The sequence below is a fragment of the Parambassis ranga genome, chromosome 15 (assembly GCF_900634625.1).
Source record: "Parambassis ranga chromosome 15, fParRan2.1, whole genome shotgun sequence".
Lineage (NCBI taxonomy): Eukaryota > Metazoa > Chordata > Actinopteri > Ambassidae > Parambassis > Parambassis ranga.
In genome coordinates this window covers 13,246,205-13,265,556 of record NC_041035.1, presented here as the reverse complement: position 1 = coordinate 13,265,556, position 19,352 = coordinate 13,246,205, and the positions used below count along the sequence as shown (strand labels likewise).

The window sequence follows — 19,352 nt, the reverse complement described above, 5'->3', positions numbered from 1 at the left end:
CTACAATTGTACAAAGCAGCAGGTGAGAGTAAACTAAAGCCATGATGGATGAGTTGCTACCAAATGTATTATTTGTGAATATTTATAATTTAGATCCAAAGCCAATAGAGGTTTGGTAGCAATAATGAGGCTATCGGTTAACTTTGTCTGATAAAGGTGGCAGAGTCTGGCGGCAAAAACCTCTAATCTACACACATAACTCCACAGCAGGGAGGCTGTCCAGACATGCCCCACAGCAACACCTTGATCATAATAAAAGAAAGATATAAAGATCTAACGTTAAAGATCAAAGTGAGAGCTCAAGTCATCAAATATCAGATATCTTTTCTTGTAAAGTGTCGAGTGCACCGGTGTTTCACAAATGTGTTAATGATAGGAAAAACCTCTACATAACCAAAATAGGACTTAACAGTATCAGTCACTGCTTTCAGCCTATTATTACATAAGGAGACTCTTTCTGCATACCTGCCTTTGTCACAGACTAATTGTCTAAAATTCAATTAATAAACATGACAACATTAATATTCCCATCATTATTCTTTCAATTAACTGCTCTGCTCTCATTATAATTCTGTCCTCGACTTCTATATGATTTTGATTCAGAAAGATTACACTCAACAAATGTCACATCACCATAATGGATTGCATACAAACAGCACCGCACGAGCACACACCCATGTCAAGGAACATTACAAATGTTCATTTCTCCTTAAACATATAAGAGTAAGAGAACTCAGGCCGTGGATGTACGCCTGCTGGAAGCAGTGAAATACAATGAGGCACACATTTCTTCCTTTGCAGCAGCAGCAGCACACCAACCAGCCATCTTTGATCACACATCTCCCATTAAGACTCATTAGTCTGCCATCCCATAAAATACACCTTGTCTTATTTAACACTTCACCCACAGGTCTCCCTCTGGCTTCGTGCACTTTTACAGGCACATACTGTCAGCGCAGACACATACATCTAACTTTATCTCCTGCGTATGCGTGTGTGTATAAGTGTGTGTGTGGTGCTATCGACACCTGAGGACTTTTTTCTGCCCATTAGGTTAGATTTACACCTCTCCTATCCTCTTTCCTCAGGGCATCCTCCTGTCCATTTATTCCTTCTCATCCATGTTCTTCATGCTTTACTACTCCATCTGCTGCTCTGGTCTGTGCTATTTTCCACTCGGCTGAAAATCTTTATGCGCTATGTTCCTTCACATTTGCACCCTTCTGTTATGTTCCTGCCCTGCTGTCTTGGATAACTCATAGCACTCATGAAAGAAAGGCATTGCAAGCTAATCGTTAACCAACAGGGGCAAAGGTAAAGTTCATCTCAATTCTCAATTTTCTTATTTCAGTTTGCACCAAAAAAGTGCCCGCATAGAAAAAAAATTATCATCATTGTCCAAATGGGGTCGTGCAGGATTAAGTATAGGTGCTCATGTTGATTTTCTAGCGTTTCTGAACAGCTTTCACCTTTATTTTTATTCACTTTTTTCTTTCTCTCTCTCTCTTTCTCTGTGTCCCTCTCTTGCTGACTCCTTATGCATTAAACACATAATTTAACCTCCACCTACAGGCACAAATCTCTTTTCTCCACCTGGCAAGCTCTCACCCACATACAGGTCCACCCATGCACTCTGCAACATGATTCCAGCTACAACAACCACTTGAAAAACTTCATGAGATACACTAGAAGTTGGAGAGCTTACTTTATTTTTTTAAAAACTTTAAAATTATACATGACATAAACCACAGGCACAGCAGAAGCTGTTGTCTACCCTCTCAAGATTAGCTCTGGTGGTGGTGTTGGTTTCATTTGCAAATGAAATTACTTTCATAAATAAGAGCTGTAGGTGTGTAGTCATAGCAACGTAACACTTTTCTGAGAGAGGATACTTTTTGTTTATCTGGCACCAACATTCCTCTCCCCGTTTTGTTCTGAAAGTGTTATTGCATATGACTCAATTTTTACAGGTATATTTAGATTCAATCTGTGTCTTTTGTTTTGAAACTCAGCAGTTACTTAGCATGTTCTGCATTGGCAGAAAATACAAAAATCAAACAACCTCAATTGAACTCCTCTAAAGGATGTTAGTGAGTCTGATTACTGAACCTTGTTGTTCTGTAGCCGTACGCTCCGGTGAGAGCGTCTTGGAGTGCAACAGCTTGTGTGAGAGTGTAGGTGTGTGTAGGTGTGTTCATTATTAAGTGCTGCATTCAGAACAATACAAATAGTGGCTGCAATTGATAGTCTCTTTAATACCACCTGGGATGGAAAGCTATGTTGACACAGAAATTGATGAAGGCTTTAATTGAACTAAGCCCTCCGTCTGCAACTCATGGTGATGCTTAATGTCAGTACAATAATTGTGTGATGGATCTATTAAAGTACAGGAAGCTAGGTTGTTTAAGCACCTACCATTATGTACATTATAACTGATGCATAACATACAAAGCCAAACATACTTCAACCACAAAAAGCACATTGCTTTGGAATAATTTACATTAACTTGTGACTTTTTTTGTCTGTTTTTCCATCAGCAGACAGAGGAGATAAATCCTTCGTACACTATGCAACAGTGATCAGTGTTGTTGTGGAGAAAAAGTTATGAACATAGCTATGATATATTATTACCTCACACTGTCCATTGTTGAATGATCACCTTTAAAATGAACCATAGCTCTGACAAATCTAGTTCCAATATTCACTGTGCAGTTCCTTTTGGTCCCCACTACCTCCATGGGAGAATATACATGTGTATTTTCACAGCCTAATACCTCACTATGTTCACCAGATAGCTCATGACTACACTATCAGTATCTCAATTCAGGGCCTGTAACCTTGAAAGGATGAGTGTGGCTTTTGTAACCCACAGAGGTTGCATAAAGAGCACTTAAGTTCAGGCATACAAAGGATTTCCTATTTGCATCATAAGCTGCCATGATATATAGCTCCTGTCACCAAGTAACCTTAACAGTTGCATTTGATGGATCAATTTTAAAGGGTACTCTTCAGCTGTTAAAGCTCAGTTTGTGGAAAAATAACTTGTCAGGATCCACCTTTTACCAGGGGGGAGCTTTGCATTTGAAGGAGCCCTCAGTGTGGGGAAAGCACTGCCTCAGTGACACAAACTGTCTTTAAATTCAGCCTTCAAAGAGTCGGCAAATTCAGACACGGCAGTTTTAGTATTTGAACTGGAAGGGTATGGAGATTTTAGATTTGTTTTTCCAAAACATCTGCCTGCAGCAGCTAGAAACAAGGTAAAACCGAACCACAATAGCAGACATGAAGTAACAACCTAAGGATGGCGAAATGCTCCGTAGAGCTGAGGCTGAAAGCAGAAATGGATGTTGACACTTTGTGGGATTGTCACTGTGACTAACATTACTTGTAGAGACAGGTCGTGACGAGATCGGCTTGAAACAGCATTTCATGTTTCAAAACCAAGTTATGCACACATATTAAATAATTGAGCTATGAATTAAAAGTACAGAAATGCACTCTTAGCTGTATATATTCATCCTATGTGAAAATCAAATGAGTGATTGCTGACTCCAAGGCTACTCACGAGGTAGATGGGAGGATGCAAAATGTTTGTCATCTGAAAGGGCACCACCAGGACTTCAGCAGTCAGTCTGTGAGATGAACAGATGCTGTCTCTCTTTTATTTTTTTCCTCTTCTAGATGCTTTCTTTGGCAGAAAAGAAGTCAAAGTCAGTCATTTGTGAATCACATTGTGTGAGTCAGTGGTTTTGCAAACAGAGGCACATGAGGCATTTGTTCTGTTGGCCATCTGCACCTCCATCAAGCTGGATAAGCCCCCACTGATACCCTTTGGCAGAGAGGAGACGGGCAGCAGGTGCAGCATGACGTCCAGCACTGGTGATCACTTCATGAAGGCTGGCAGGGTGACCTGCAAGGGGAAAGACACACTCAGTATCAAGCCTGTGTCAAGACACTTTCACCCTTCTGGAGCAAAACACTGAATCCCTACCAGCTCGGCAGATGTCAAAATAAAATACAGCTTTCCCTACCGATAATGAAAAATGACATCATTATCTGGTTTCATGCAAACTTTATGGCTTTAGGGGACTATTGTTCACAAAGACCTACATTCTATTACAACAATATTATGACAAGGATCGTGCAACCTCACAGCATAGTCTGATTCAAAGATGTGGTCACTGAACTAAAAACGTTCCATATTTTGAGAATAAAAATATGGACATGTTATGTAACATCAAGAAGAGAAAAAACATCGGAGTTGGACACATATGCTCCAGAGAGAGGGCTCACTGTGGCTGACGACCATATGGGACAGATGTTGCTGCACCTCAGATCAAAGTGAGACTCTGAATGTAAGCGTGTGTGTGTGTGTGTGTGTGTGTCAGGTGTTGCTCTTGTTGTCGGGACACTAAGGTTTTATCATGCAGTCACAAAAAAAGTCCTCTGATGTAAATCACGAAATTTGTGACTATATGTTTTAAGGGTAATATAAGGTATAGGGTAAATTAATGTCAGCGAGTGTCCTCACGAATATATAAAGAGATGCATATGTAAGTACCCCTGAGTAAATGAGTTCATCTACTTAATTTTAATGAAAGGAGGATCCCCAGAGCACCTGTGTGGACATGTAGAGCTGGTAATTAGAAAAGAAACACGCACACGCACACACAGGGCATACTGATACAGTATGCCAGTACTTGTTTCATTGGCAACAAGCCAGTAAAATGAGGGGTTTACAAAAGCCCATCTTTGACAGTAAAAATTCAAATCTTTAAGGACACTGTAAAAACACTGTAAACCCATCATGTAAATTTACAATAGCATTTCTATAGTTGTCAGTAGTGCTGGTAGTAGAACCAGTAGTAGAAGTAGTACAGTAATTGCAGTTAAACACAGGACACATAGAGTGTATATGCAGCAATCTGTGTTCAATATAATTGTGTAAATGTGGATGAATACAGTAATAAAGTACACATTTAATACAGTAATATATTTTAAATAAATAGCCTAGGCTAATACCAACTTCCTCAGAATAGTCCTCTATAATAATAACTAAACTGTAATCTCTGTATAATCCCTGACTACAATGTATGAAAGACAAAATTACAACAATATTTTAATGTCTTTGTGGTATCTTTATGTATTTGGCAGAAACTACAGGTTTCCAGGCCCCCCATGGTTAGAGGTTTTTCAGTATTTGTTGCAGTGGTCTACAGGAATTTTGCCATTACCATCCATCATCCTACTTTTTTGCCACTCGGCCCTGCTTTACTGTGCTGTCAGAGCAGTAAATAAGTGTTGATCTATAGTAAATGTAGACTCCACGCTGTCTGCATCTCGATCTGGATGTTCAGAGCCTCTTTTAGTGAACACTTATAAATCTTCCAAGGGAGTGATGGAAACTAAATACCACCATAAGTCTACTATTTAGGTCACCCTGACTGTTTAGGCAAACTGAAAGCTCCAAAACTTATATTAAAACACATCTACTGTGCTGTTTCATCAATAGAATCATTTGGTACCATTGCTAACCATTCAGCACACCACCCATATACCACAATATAGTGAAAATTTAAAGGATCTTGGAACATGACTTTCTGTGTATGAAATGCTCTGTATGTACTGTCACAGAAGAAATAAGCACCTGATGGGAAGTTCTTCTTTCATCATTTTTCTCTAACACCTGCACACAGATTAGCGTAGCCAGTGATAATCCAGCTATTAAGACTGAAAAACACAACTGCATTCATCACTGTTAAATTGCCTTCCAAATGAGCAGGGACATTTAAGTGGGCTATTAACTGTTAATTGGGTGTTAATTGTAATTAAAACTGTTGCCAAAATAAATGTTGTGACTGATGGGCCAAGTCTACAGCTTGATCTTTACCACCATCCTCTCAGTTTGGAGTGAATTTCTGCATGTTTTCATGTGCCACAAACGTATATTTTGTAATTCTGTGAAAGTAAACAAAGGTTGCCTATAATATACTATAGTAAGAAAGATTGATGAAAACATGTTGTTCACATAACAGAGGGGCATAACAAGGTTCTACAGTCAGTCCGTCAATGTCAAACACAGAGCAGGATTTTTCAGTGGGAGATTTGTAATTTGTGATTTTCCAGGAACCCCTCACACCCTCTTCTACCCCACTTTCACTTTCCACAAGGATTGAAGGAGATTAAATGTCTCTGTGGAAAACGTGCCAAATTAAACATCTTCTCTCTATCTGTATCCCCCCCCCCGGTTTTCTCCCAGACTCCTTTTGGTTCCCCACCCACACCCCTCACCACCCACACCCATCTGGCCACTGATTGCTTTTTCTTACCTCTCCTCCACAAATCGTCTTCTTCAGCACAAAACTGCTCGTTTTGCTGGGCTGCTACAGGTAAAGTAATGCTGGTACACAGCCGGCTGGGTTTAATAGCCAGCGACACAGCAGAGAGACTTAACTTCTTAGATATAAAACAGTGGGAAGGTGAACACAATTGAATTTACTGTTCATAACTTTTTGGTTTAGTTTTGTTTTGTCTGCAGATATAAAAAGAGATAAAACACAAAAGGACTGGTAAAGTCCAATTAAACAGCCAAATCAATAGAAAGCAGCTGTCTTGGCATTCTGTCAATGTCACCTTGTACATAGTTTGAATATAATAACCCTGCATTTCTTGAGATAGAATAAGCACAGCTTAGAAGGATAAATTGACCATATCAGTGTGAGATATCATCACATTTATCCACCGAGAGATCAAATCAAACCCATTAATCAAATTGTTCATGTATATGTGCGTATGTGTGCAAGCTTAGTGTGTAAGTGCATTTAATTGTGAACTTTCCCAATAACATAAACTCTAAATCCCCCCCATCTGTCCACCCACAGCTGTCCTGTGCTCTTGTGTAAAATGATTGATCACCAGAGGAGTTCCTGCTAGGATTTTAATTCCAAGGGAGATCTGAGCAATCAATAAGAGTCTGACTGAAGAGAAGAAGGAAGATGAAGTTGATCTTTGCAAAGTCCCATAAAACCATCACCACCTACTGTACTATGGTAAATGGGCTACACTTACAGAACATAGTGCTTTTCAACTAATGTAGATGCATCACTTTCATGCCATGTGGATACAAGGAGCCAGGCTGGTCTGGAGGTTAGTGGAATACCTGGATTCATAACATTTTAGATTCATTTTCATACAGCATCATTTAATTATTGACATGGATCCCAAAGCACAAAGAGCAGCTATTCTTTCCTGTGCTCCCTCCTTCCTTCCTGCCATCATGTTAGTTGCTTCCATGATATTGCTCATGGTCCCAAAAGGAAGCGAAACAACAGGAGCATCAAAGGACAGATAAGATTTTAAAAAACATCTGCTCTGTTATAGTGAAACAGATTTATGTTTAAATTAAAAGTTTTCATAATCATCTTGCATACCTTAAGAGAACCATGAAACACGGAGTCATTTTAAGATTAAGAAAGATTAAGAAACCTTTATTAGTCCCACAATGGGGAAATTGCATAACCCACAATCCCCAGCATTTTACATTATTCTGCCCTTATTTCCTGTCCTGCAACATAATGTTACCATCATCACATCATGATTGTTTTTAGCATTTAAGAAAAGAAATTCAATTGGAAACAGAGCAGTTTTGTTATAATATTATGGAGTTTTAATGGATTTTGGGGCCGTTTCTGCACCCCCAGTGGAGCTTTTAGGCTGTGAATGAGTGAAGTTATCACCAAGAAGAAGACCAGAAATGTAAACAGCTGCAGCAAAACACAAGATGAGGTGCTCTGGCCACTGTTGTTCTTTGCTGTAATAATGACTTGTGCCTGGACAGACAACAGAAGGAAATGAATACAGTCAGTCATGCTGTAGCCTTGGGTCTGGCAAGAAGACAGAATGTAACACATTACAAGCGAATAAACTGCCATGGCAGGACCTGTAATGTATGTGCATGCTATAACACGCTTTGCTGCCTCCAGGAAACATAGGCATTGCCATAGATGTCACGTTGGATTTGGCTCTCTGAGTCACATGAGCAGACACATGCAAATGCAGATGTTCCTGGAGAGAAATTAGTCAATATAACCCTCCAGGCTTTCCTCCTACATGCTATAATTAACTCACAATGTAACTATTAGTTACATGTTAACTGACTGATCAGAGACAGGCAGGCAAACAGACGGAAAATGGATGTTCATGACTACAAGAGGCAAAATACTGCTGAAAGTGGTAATATGTGCCAGACACCATTAAAGTATAGTCTGACATGTTTTTGGAAAATGTATACTTAGTGATTTGCTGGATTATTGCGGACACTAAGACACGGTCGGACAAACTGCTTAAAACTGAATCCTACTCGTGCTGTTCTGACCAGACATTGTAAAAAAGTTTAACTCGACATCATCTCAAATTCAGTTTTGAGTATCTTACACTACCCAACAATAAGAGTGTGTCTTTTGTCTTCATTTTCTTTACGTGTTTTTGCCCTGTACAGGGGTCACCATGCGGAAACGTATTTACTTTTGCCATTGGCCACTGTAAATTTAAAACATTAAAATAACACACCAACTGACTTACCAGCTCTGAGGGAGTTTAAAAATATCAGAAAAACAAAACCACTATAGGAACTTTCTGAAATACTCACAAATTATTCATTTCTATTGGTCCTCTTAATCCTGTTCAGGTATATCTGGGGCTGGAGTGTATCCTAACTGTTGCTGCACATGAGGTAGACACTGGACACGTCCCAACAGAAAGAATGATTGTACTGAGTTACACAAGCGTGTATAGCTAGTCAAAATACTCCTGCAGGGGTGATTAAAGGCTTCCAAATAATACCGTATAGTAATCTGACACAAACACTATCATATATGATAACATGTATTTGGTTGATGGACATTTTATGACTGGAATTGTACCTGATGGTTGACGACTGAGTCACTGGTACGGTACGCTGTACGCTGATTAAAAGTTCTGCAAGCCGCCACTGCAGATATTAAATATGCATTTGAGAAGTGAGATAGGTAGGTGTGTGTGTGTGTGTATGTGTGTGTGTGTGTGTGTGTGTGTGTGTGCGTCTCCCTTCATGCATACCACAGAATACAGTCTAGGTTCGTGACTGCACTCTTTGGAAATTTGCCTAATCTGTAAAACACAAAAGAAGGAAAAGGAGGGGAGCTGTTACATTATTAAACACACACACACACACACACGTCTTATGCCTTTGCTGACACGTGCATGGCGCTTTGTGTACTTGTTTGTGTTTGCAACTTAGAAACTTACCCAAGAGGCTTAGAGCTTTAAATAATGGCTTGCCTCCTTCCTGCCTTATGTTTATAAGAATTTTGCCTTCACTACAAATCTGTCCCCACACTTATCTCTCCCATTCCTCCCAGCTGGATGTTGACTTACAGTGCGAACACACACTTATGCACACACACTCACACATAGAAAGGTCGCCCACCGCGCCAAACTCTCATTCTTATGATCCCTGTTGCATAATTCACGAGTCCAAATAAGAGTACATGAAATAATCATGAACAGGGGCCATACTCACAAAGCCAGAAACTAAAAGGTGGTCCTAATTGGCCAATTTAAGTGGAAATTCTAAAAGTAATGTGCTTTTCAGTCATGATTTTAAAAACCTTGCTAAAAGCAATTCTCCAAGCAGCGAAGCAAATGCAAAAGTTTCCCCAGAAGAAGTGGAGGACTGATTTGGAGAGGATGAAACAATCCTTTACTTTGACACGTTGCCTGCACTTGCTAAGCAATAAATGTCTTAATCCATCACAAAGCCTGTAATTCTATTCGCTTTTAAGTCATTACATCAATTCTGCAAATGTTGATTGAAAATGACCATTATTTCTCAGTGTTAGTCATCTGCATATTGCATCTCATTTTTACATTAACAGGCAGCAGTGATTATTACAATAGCAGCTTCTGCAAAAGCCAGTTAAAAGCATCCATTACTCAGACAGTTCTACAAAGGTTAGAGCGGCTTCTGCCTCCCCTAAAAATACTTCTTTATAAAAGCTGTCCCATCTTTGCCTCTACCTTAAGAACTTCTCTCCTGCTGTTTTCAGAAAGAGGGGAAGAAAATAAAACGTTGGGCCATCTGTGGTTTGTACAGTACAGCATGTAGATGTATCTCTACATGCAATTTTGTATCCCACAAAAGTGCAACATTTATCTGTTTTGATACCTAAAGTGTAGTAGATATGCATGTGTTTCCCATTTAGTGTTAAAGCACCTAATAAAACACAAAAAAAAGATGACAACGGAAAACAAATTAGCCAACTACTGCAAACGAGTGTGACTACTTACGCCAACCAAAATCTTGTCAGAAGAGAGATTTAGAACATCTAAATGAGTCAAATGCAATGAACCCAGATAACAATATGTTTATTGGCTCCACAAACAGCTCAGTGGAACCAAGAAAAATTAATTACAGCTGTCACGCAGCTTTCTCACTCAAAATTCAGTTTAGAGCAGTTTCTTTAGGTCATAAACAAACCCTGAAAATACTGTGACTGACTTCTAAAACTGTTTATTTGCATATCATTTCCTACTAATTGATTTTTATTGCTCCATCAAACTCATTAACAGTGCCACATGCTGCCTCTCTGCACTGAGCTCCATGGTTCTCAAATATTTGACTCCTTCTGCGTGCATGTGTGTATTCTTCCAGTCAGATTGCCTCTGGATCTTTAGCTTTATTCTCTTTGAATAAAACTATAATATTACTTTTTTCCCCCTCTCTCAATAAGTGCTTATAGTGGAACACGAAACATCCACAGGGATTTCATTACAGCAAATTACATTCTTAATTACCCCAGACATTTTAATAATACAGCTGATTAACAAATATTTGAGAACATGGGGAATCACACACAGAGAGAGGAGGATGAAGTGTAACCAGGATGCAGGAGATAAATATAGGACAACAAGCCATGAAGACATCTTATAATATTATATTGTATATTTTATAGTGTACAGCCAGGTTAAACTGATCCTAAGGTGAGCAATACATCCAATTCATAAAAATAATAAATTTGAACAACGTAAATTCTAATTTCACTGCACACAGTCACAGCAAAGTAAATTATAAGCAGCAGCCTACATTGAAGTTCTCTGAAAACTGGAAAAAGAAAAAAAGAAGTCTTTGCCATTTTAAATCTAGTCTGTGTGCATTTATTATGCCCACCCAAACCCCCACACACATTCCCAAATGATCCAGCTCTGCCACACTCTGCAGCACTTTTAACCTGCAGCTGAGAAGCTCTTCATACATTATTCTGTGTCCATTCTCCAAACCTGCTTGCTGGAACGCTGAACTCTAATGGCAGCAAGGAGCTTGTTCGGCTTTCCACAGAGTGGTAGCCGACACAGGCTACACCCAGAGAAACAAATGCAACATAGTGTTCAGAGCTGTAAGGAAGCCCGGGACAGCAACCTCCAGGACATGCCTGTCGCCAAAAGAAGAAGGACTCACTTCACTGAAGCTGAATGAATGAGTTCATTAGAAAATGAGTCTTACATTATGACAATATAAATTGTCACAGCCCTTCAGGTAGTTTTTGAAAGCCCATTATTTCTCTTTTTCTAATATTCTAAATCTTCTTTCCCCTGTGTACCTTTGTATGTGTGTGAATGTGTCTGAGTGTGACTGGGTATTTGTGTGTATGTTTTAATATTTTATTAATCTGTGAAGTCGGCTGAAATAATTGAGGGGGATTGTGAACTGAAGTAGAATATTACAATTCAGTTTCTTTGGCACACACTGAAAAATAACCCAATTATTTTCTAAGGTTACTACTGGTGTTCCTTCTCTTTAATTACAGCCCAAAAGTGAAGGCAGCACAGCTCCAGAATAGCAAGCAACACAGAGATAAGCTATCACAAGGAGAGAAGGAGGAGTTCAATAATTCAAAGTCCTTTAATGAAAGGCAAATCTTATTGTCGAGAATATTCTTACTTTTCATAAATTTCTCTGACATTTGGCTGCATTTCATATGCATGTCGCATTTCTCTTGTTTGCCGCTTCATCCAAAAACCACCAGAGAGAAGAGATAACAATTTTACATATAGATGAAATTATCCAAAGACCCCAAATCCTAATCTGGGTTTATAAAGCCCCAATAACATGCCTAAGGGCAACATGTTATACTTCTGATAGGTCAAGTACAAATGTTGCAAGTCATGATCAATAAGCAGACACATCGCTGTTTGTTAAATAACACCATTTTAAAAACCCAGTAATCCTTGTAAACTATTTGAAAGGCCAGGTTCTCTTAACAATGCTTGGCACTTGATTGGTTGAACAATCTATTTATCACAGGATAGCTCCTGCCAATAATTATTGCTTCTTTCTTCCATAACCAAGACAATCATGGAACCTAAAATAGTCCCAGAGCTGCAAGCTATTCCTCACAGGACACTGACTGGTCAGTCAGTCAGCTCCCTTGGTAAAAGCCTCTATGAATTTCTAAATTAGTAACATTTCAAGATTTTAAGTTCATGTTGCCAGTTCTTTGCTTTTCTGCATTTTAGAGTGCATAAATTTACAGTCTGACTGCTGTATCATAGGCAGAGCTCAACCAAGGTCAAGTATTACTATGAGGAAATACTGAAACTTTCTGCAGAAAAAAATTGCTAATGTTATTCTGAGATCTCTTTGAGCTTCAAAGAACAGAAAATCTTTCCACCAAGAGTGAACAGTAAAGGCCTTTTGTGATGAGTGCACTGGATATAAATAAAACAAAATGCTCATCTTGATTAAGTATTCTTTAAGTATGCCAACACTAAAACGCTTTTAAAATCTATTAAGCTGGTACAGTCGTGTGACGAGTAGAACACTTTTTGTATTTGTGGGAGAGTGTTTGTGCTCTTGTTTTGGGAGACAAGCCAGGCGCTGCCTGAGAACCTCCTACGTTAACAAGAAGTGACACTAATTAATGGCTGCTCTAATAGCTCCTTCTGCAAAAACACTTGGACAGTAAACAAGCTTTCAAGGTGAAACAATGACACTAATGTCATTTTTAGCGTTGCGGGGAGCGCAGAGACAGCCCCATGATGTCCGAACATTAGGAGACACTGTACCTGTCACTTCAGATACCGTCCCAATCTGCTTAAGTATGTTCTTCATTTGCATCAAAGACCCTTTGCCCCTTGAGCATAATAAAATGAGCCTGAATCACAGCACAGCTAGAGTCATGTGGGAACAGATGTGGCAATAAGCCAGGCCCAGGTTCCTCATTATACTAAGACAGGTTCCCTGCAGTGTTGGGTCTGACCCCAGTCAATGGTGTCAGGGAAACAAGAAAAATAAACCTTAATAAGTCTAAAGTGTACCTTGGGGAGCATTGTCTTTGCATACATGAAAGAATGTGACATAAATGAGGTAAAAAAGAAATGCTTGTGGTTCCATGCTTACCCCTATGCATCGTTGCACAGTGGGATTCATGGGGACATTATGTGTGTACAGCGGGACAGAAGGCAGCATCATCGAAGCAATAATGATCATTACCTTAGCTCCCACACTGTGGCTCGAACAGCTCCTGTGATGCCAATGAGAATAGCAAACGACACCGTGAAGGAACAGAGAGTGGTCTGCACAGGAGATGAACAGCACTACTTTTATTACAGGCGTCTCAGCAGTGAAGATTCATGGTGTTCCTAGAACAAGACATACAGGACATACGGATCCATCAGTCCACTTATTTTTAGCATTACAGAGTGATTTGCCACCCACACATGCACTTAAATGCATGTTTTACCTAAACCCACACTGAAACATTAAAACAAAAGGCACAGTTACAGTTACACACACACACACACACACACACACACACACACACACACACACACACACACACACACACACACACACACACACACACACACACACACACACACACACACACACACGTGTTTTCATGAATTATCAGGACGTATGACAAAAATGTGAAAAATGGGTACACGCCTTTCCAAAGGTCCTAGAGGTGTGGGAGTCACACTGGGTTGCTTAACACAGTTCCAGGAGCAGTTCCATCTATTGGGACTTTGGCTAGGGCTTACTTTTGTCCAAACATGACTTTTATAGTATATATGAGGTCCTTGCTGGGTTTACATGACATTTGAGGACAATATCAAAACACACTTATATATTTCATGTTCAAGTGATTTATGAAGCCCTTACACACTAAATTTGGGTTTACATGACTTTTGAGGACAATATCAAAACACACATATATTTCATGTTCAAGTGATTTATGAAGCCCTTACACACTAAATTTGGGTTTACATGACTTTTGAGGACAATATCAAAACACACATATATTTCATGTTCAAGTGATTTATGAAGCCCTCACACACTAAATTTTCAAGTATACATGACTTATAAAGACTAGGTAAGAAAAGGGTCAGTACTTTCAACTTAACACCTGGCTGCACAACTACCTAACAGATCTAATGTCTACCTGTTAGACAGTCGCAAGCACTCTGCAACAGGACCTGTTCATGGGTTATACACTTTTTAAAAATTTAAAAATTCCCTTTTAAACAGCACCATTGCAGTGTCTTATGTCACTGCAGCAATCTTATACATCTCTGTAAATATTAGATATTTATTTTTAATATGAAAGCCATACATTTTCCAATAAAATTTCTGTCTTTAATGTTGTCTTTTAGATGACTGAAATCAGTTGAATCATATTCCTTGTATTGAGCATGAATGGCCAATAAAACAGATGCTAATCGCTGCATTTGATTTAAGAACTTTGGAGTAAATTTGTGTCAAAATAAAAACATGGAACAGTCTGCCTTTCACACATGTTTAATGGCAACATTTGTAACTTTCGGCCTCTTCCATGAAACATTCCTTTGAACTTGTCTTGTGATAAAAAACAATGCAGTGGTTTGAAAACCTAACAGCAACAAGACATTGCTTAAGCATTTTATACTTTACCTACTAAACATCTGTCTACATTTATTACAGTTTGCATTTGGAGGTTTTTTATATGTTACCATTTCTTGGTTGAGTGCCACTGATATCCATGTTATCCAGGGTAGATGACGAGGTAGAACTGCTGTCAATCTTGCCCAAGGTGTCTGAGTCAAGTGCAAGCCTCGAGGCCCTACAAGTCTCAGTTCTTGGACCTTTCATCGTAACAATAAATTGATGAAATTATTTTGCATCACATGTAGCTTCAATTTCAGACAACATGAATAACAGAAATATGGACTGTTTTGCAATACATTTTGTTGGATTCCTTCTAAAATTGCTAAATAATTTTGCATATGTTATATTGTGGTTCTTCTGTGTTGTGATAAAACAATACAACCAGATTTTATATGAGTAAGGTTACCTGAGTTGAGTTTGAGATTTTCTTGAGGTTTTTTGAGTTTGAGATTTTCCCATAGTCCTGTGGTTGTTCTGAAGGCTCAGACTGCATCTCAATGTTTGGTGTCTGCAACAATACACAACAATAACATGTCAGAACTTTTCTATATCCAATGTAGATCCAATCTAGTAGAAATATCCTTTGAAAATAATGAACATCAGGCTCTGGGCTTCTTATGCCAGGCTCTACAGAGTATTACCATTATCTGCTCACCATCAATATGAGGACATTGTAACACACACACAGTCTAGTCGCTGGGTTCGACCATATGAGGACATTACATGAAACACACAAGTGTTTCACAGCCTAAAACAATATGAGGACATGACGGCTGAAGCACAGTAAAGTCCATGTTTCTGACACCTAGCTGATTCTGTTGATGTCAAACAAAGCTCCAAACCACACACTGAACCAAGGAGATCTATAATCCCACACATCAAATCAGCCATGTTGATTAGCAAAAGATTCAATGGGCAAAAACCTAAAATTCAGTGACATTTCGGATCAACTTGATCCCGTAAGGGCATACTAGAGATAGCAAATGGTGCACTAACTTTTTCTGCCAATAAATGTAGAGGTAGAGCCCATTAATATTGATGTTGTGAACATTTTACACCAACAAATTCAGTAAAATGGAATTGTTTTATGTTCCTGACTTCCATCTGAAGCCAACTGAGTAAATATTTCATTCCAAAAAGAAACTAGAAGTATGTGATCACCTGCTGGAAGGATGCAGTGGAGTTCCCAGAGTCCTCTGGTTGTTCTGAAGGCTCAGGCTGCATCTCAATGTTTGGTGTCTGCAACAATACACAACAATAACATGTCAGAACTTTTCTATATCCAATGTAGATCCAATCTAGTAGATATATCCTTTGAAAATAATGAACATCAGGCTCTGGGCTTCTTATGCCAGGCTCTACAGAGTATTACCATTATCTGCTCACCATCAATATGAGGACATTGTAACACACACACAGTCTACAGTCGCTGGGTTCGACCATATGAGGACATTACATGAAACACACAAGTGTTTCACAGCCTAAAACAATATGAGGACATGACGGCTGAAGCACAGTAAAGTCCATGTTTCTGACACCTAGCTGATTCTGTTGATGTCAAACAAAGCTCCAAACCACACACTGAACCAAAGAGATCTATGATCCCACACATCAAATCAGCCATGTTGATTAGCAAAAGATTCAATGGGCAAAAACCTAAAATTCAGTGACATTTCAGATCAACTTGATCCCGTAAGGGCATACTAGAGATAGCAAATGGTGCACTAATTTTTTCTGCCAATAAATGTAGAGGTAGATCCCATTAATATTGATGTTGTGAACATTTTACACCAACAAATTCAGTAAAATGGAATTGTTTTATGTTCCTGACTTCCATCTGAAGCCAACTGAGTAAATATTTCATTCCAAAAAGAAACTAGAAGTATGTGATCACCTGCTGGAAGGATGCAGTGGAGTTCCCAGAGTCCTCTGGTTGTTCTGAAGGCTCAGGCTGCATCTCAATGTTTGGTGTCTGCAACAATACACAACAATAACATGTCAGAACTTTTCTATATCCAATGTAGATCCAATCTAGTAGAAATATCCTTTGAAAATAATGAACATCAGGCTCTGGGCTTCTTATGCCAGGCTCTACAGAGTATTACCATTATCTGCTCACCATCAATATGAGGACATTGTAACACACACACAGTCTACAGTCGCTGGGTTCGACCATATGAGGACATTACATGAAACACACAAGTGTTTCACAGCCTAAAACAATATGAGGACATGACGGCTGAAGCACAGTAAAGTCCATGTTTCTGACACCTAGCTGATTCTGTTGATGTCAAACAAAGCTCCAAACCACACACTGAACCAAAGAGATCTATGATCCCACACATCAAATCAGCCATGTTGATTAGCAAAAGATTCAATGGGCAAAAACCTAAAATTCAGTGACATTTCGGATCAACTTGATCCCGTAAGGGCATACTAGAGATAGCAAATGGTGCACTAACTTTTTCTGCCAATAAATGTAGAGGTAGAGCCCATTAATATTGATGTTGTGAACATTTTACACCAACAAATTCAGTAAAATGGAATTGTTTTATGTTCCTGACTTCCATCTGAAGCCAACTGAGTAAATATTTCATTCCAAAAAGAAACTAGAAGTATGTGATCACCTGCTGGAAGGATGCAGTGGAGTTCCCAGAGTCCTCTGGTTGTTCTGAAGGCTCAGGCTGCATCTCAATGTTTGGTGTCTGCAACAATACACAACAATAACATGTCAGAACTTTTCTATATCCAATGTAGATCCAATCTAGTAGATATATCCTTTGAAAATAATGAACATCAGGCTCTGGGCTTCTTATGCCAGGCTCTACAGAGTATTACCATTATCTGCTCACCATCAATATGAGGACATTGTAACACACACACAGTCTACAGTCGCTGGGTTTGACCATATGAGGACATTACATGAAACACACAAGTGTTTCACAGCCTAAAACAATATGAGGACATGACGGCTGAAGCACAGTAAAGTCCATGTTTCTGACACCTAGCTGATTCTGTTGATGTCAAACAAAGCTCCAAACCACACACTGAACCAAAGAGATCTATGATCCCACACATCAAATCAGCCATGTTGATTAGCAAAAGATTCAATGGGCAAAAACCTAAAATTCAGTGACATTTCGGATCAACTTGATCCCGTAAGGGCATACTAGAGATAGCAAATGGTGCACTAACTTTTTCTGCCAATAAATGTAGAGGTAGAGCCCATTAATATTGATGTTGTGAACATTTTACACCAACAAATTCAGTAAAATGGAATTGTTTTATGTTCCTGACTTCCATCTGAAGCCAACTGAGTAAATATTTCATTCCAAAAAGAAACTAGAATTATGTGATCACCTGCTGGAAGGATGCAGTGGAGTTCCCAGAGTCCTCTGGTTGTTCTGAAGGCTCAGGCTGCATCTCAATGTTTGGTGTCTGCAACAATACACAACAATAACATGTCAGAACTTTTCTATATCCAATGTAGATCCAATCCTCATAGTGAAGGTGTGTTATCATAAAAATGTCCTGATATGTCACGAATACAAGAGCACACACACACACACACACTCACACACACTGACACACACACACAGACACACACACACAGACACACCAACACACACACCGACACACACTGACACACACACTGACACACTCACTGACACACACTAACACACACACTAACACACACACTGACACACACACTGACACACACTGACACACACACTGACACATACACTAACACACACACTGACACACAATGACACACACTGACACACACACTGACACACACTGACACACACTGACACACACACTGACACACACACACTCTTAACCTCCTGTGTTTCGTGTCGCTGGTGTGCTGTGATGTTTTACCCATGATTCTGCTGGGTTTGTGGCTTTCAGGGCTGCAGTCAGACGTTCAGTGATTGGCTGCAGGAGAACTCCCTGACCATCATCGCCATGGACGTCGCCCTGCTGTTACTGCAGGTAGTAACACTGCACTGCCTGCAGAGGGCGCAAACACGCCTTTGTCACAGTCTGAGGGTTTGTATGTGTCTTCACTGAGTCACCAGCAGATCACTTTGACGTGTCAGCACTTCCTGTCTGCTTCTGATTGGATGGTTTTGAATCAACATGGCGGCCTGTTTGTGGTTATATGACATAAATATTTATTAAGGGTGAAGAAGAAGGAAGATCAGCGCAGCCCTGTATCTGTTAGTAGATGAGGTACTGAGGTAGGTACTGAGACCAAGCAGCACAAACTGCAGTTCCTCCAGTGTCCACTAGAGGCTGTCTCATACAGTGAGTCTGGACGGTAACTTATGTTACTCTAGCTCCATCACACTGAGTGTTTCCGCCTCTCTGCAGGTGGCGCTGTTCG

At 39.5% G+C, this 19,352-nt stretch overlaps 1 protein-coding gene across 2 annotated transcripts; it reads right to left on the bottom strand.

Annotated features, from left to right (window-relative positions):
* Window positions 1–3,664: 3,664 nt before the first annotated feature.
* On the bottom strand, window positions 3,665–18,534 carry LOC114447488 (protein TsetseEP-like). 2 transcript variants are annotated; one of them, XM_028423774.1, is made up of 9 exons: window positions 18,323–18,532; window positions 17,590–17,667; window positions 16,857–16,934; window positions 16,124–16,201; window positions 15,369–15,470; window positions 15,028–15,159; window positions 13,529–13,677; window positions 3,797–3,910; window positions 3,665–3,688 (listed from the first exon to the last, which is right to left on the bottom strand). In XM_028423774.1, exons 1-7 carry the CDS (start codon window positions 18,482–18,484, stop codon window positions 13,642–13,644), a joined length of 666 nt encoding a protein of 221 aa, XP_028279575.1. In that variant the 5' UTR covers window positions 18,485–18,532; the 3' UTR covers window positions 3,665–3,688; window positions 3,797–3,910; window positions 13,529–13,641. The 2 variants fall into 2 exon arrangements, with proteins under 2 accessions (XP_028279575.1, XP_028279574.1); XM_028423773.1 differs by lacking the exons at window positions 3,665–3,688; window positions 3,797–3,910; window positions 13,529–13,677 and having other exon boundaries at window positions 14,821–15,159; window positions 18,323–18,534.
* Window positions 18,535–19,352: the final 818 nt, after the last annotated feature.

Bases quoted from the DNA above. Each gene is read 5' to 3' on its own strand.
- LOC114447488 (XM_028423773.1), bottom strand. From the start codon at position 18,484: ATGATAACACACCTTCACTATGAGGATTGGATCTACATTGGATATAGA. The intron at 17,668-18,322 runs GTGATCACATAA...GTATTGTTGCAG, and splicing joins CCACTGCATCCTTCCAGCAG to ACACCAAACATTGAGATGCA. The intron at 16,202-16,856 runs GTGATCACATAC...GTATTGTTGCAG, and splicing joins CCACTGCATCCTTCCAGCAG to ACACCAAACATTGAGATGCA.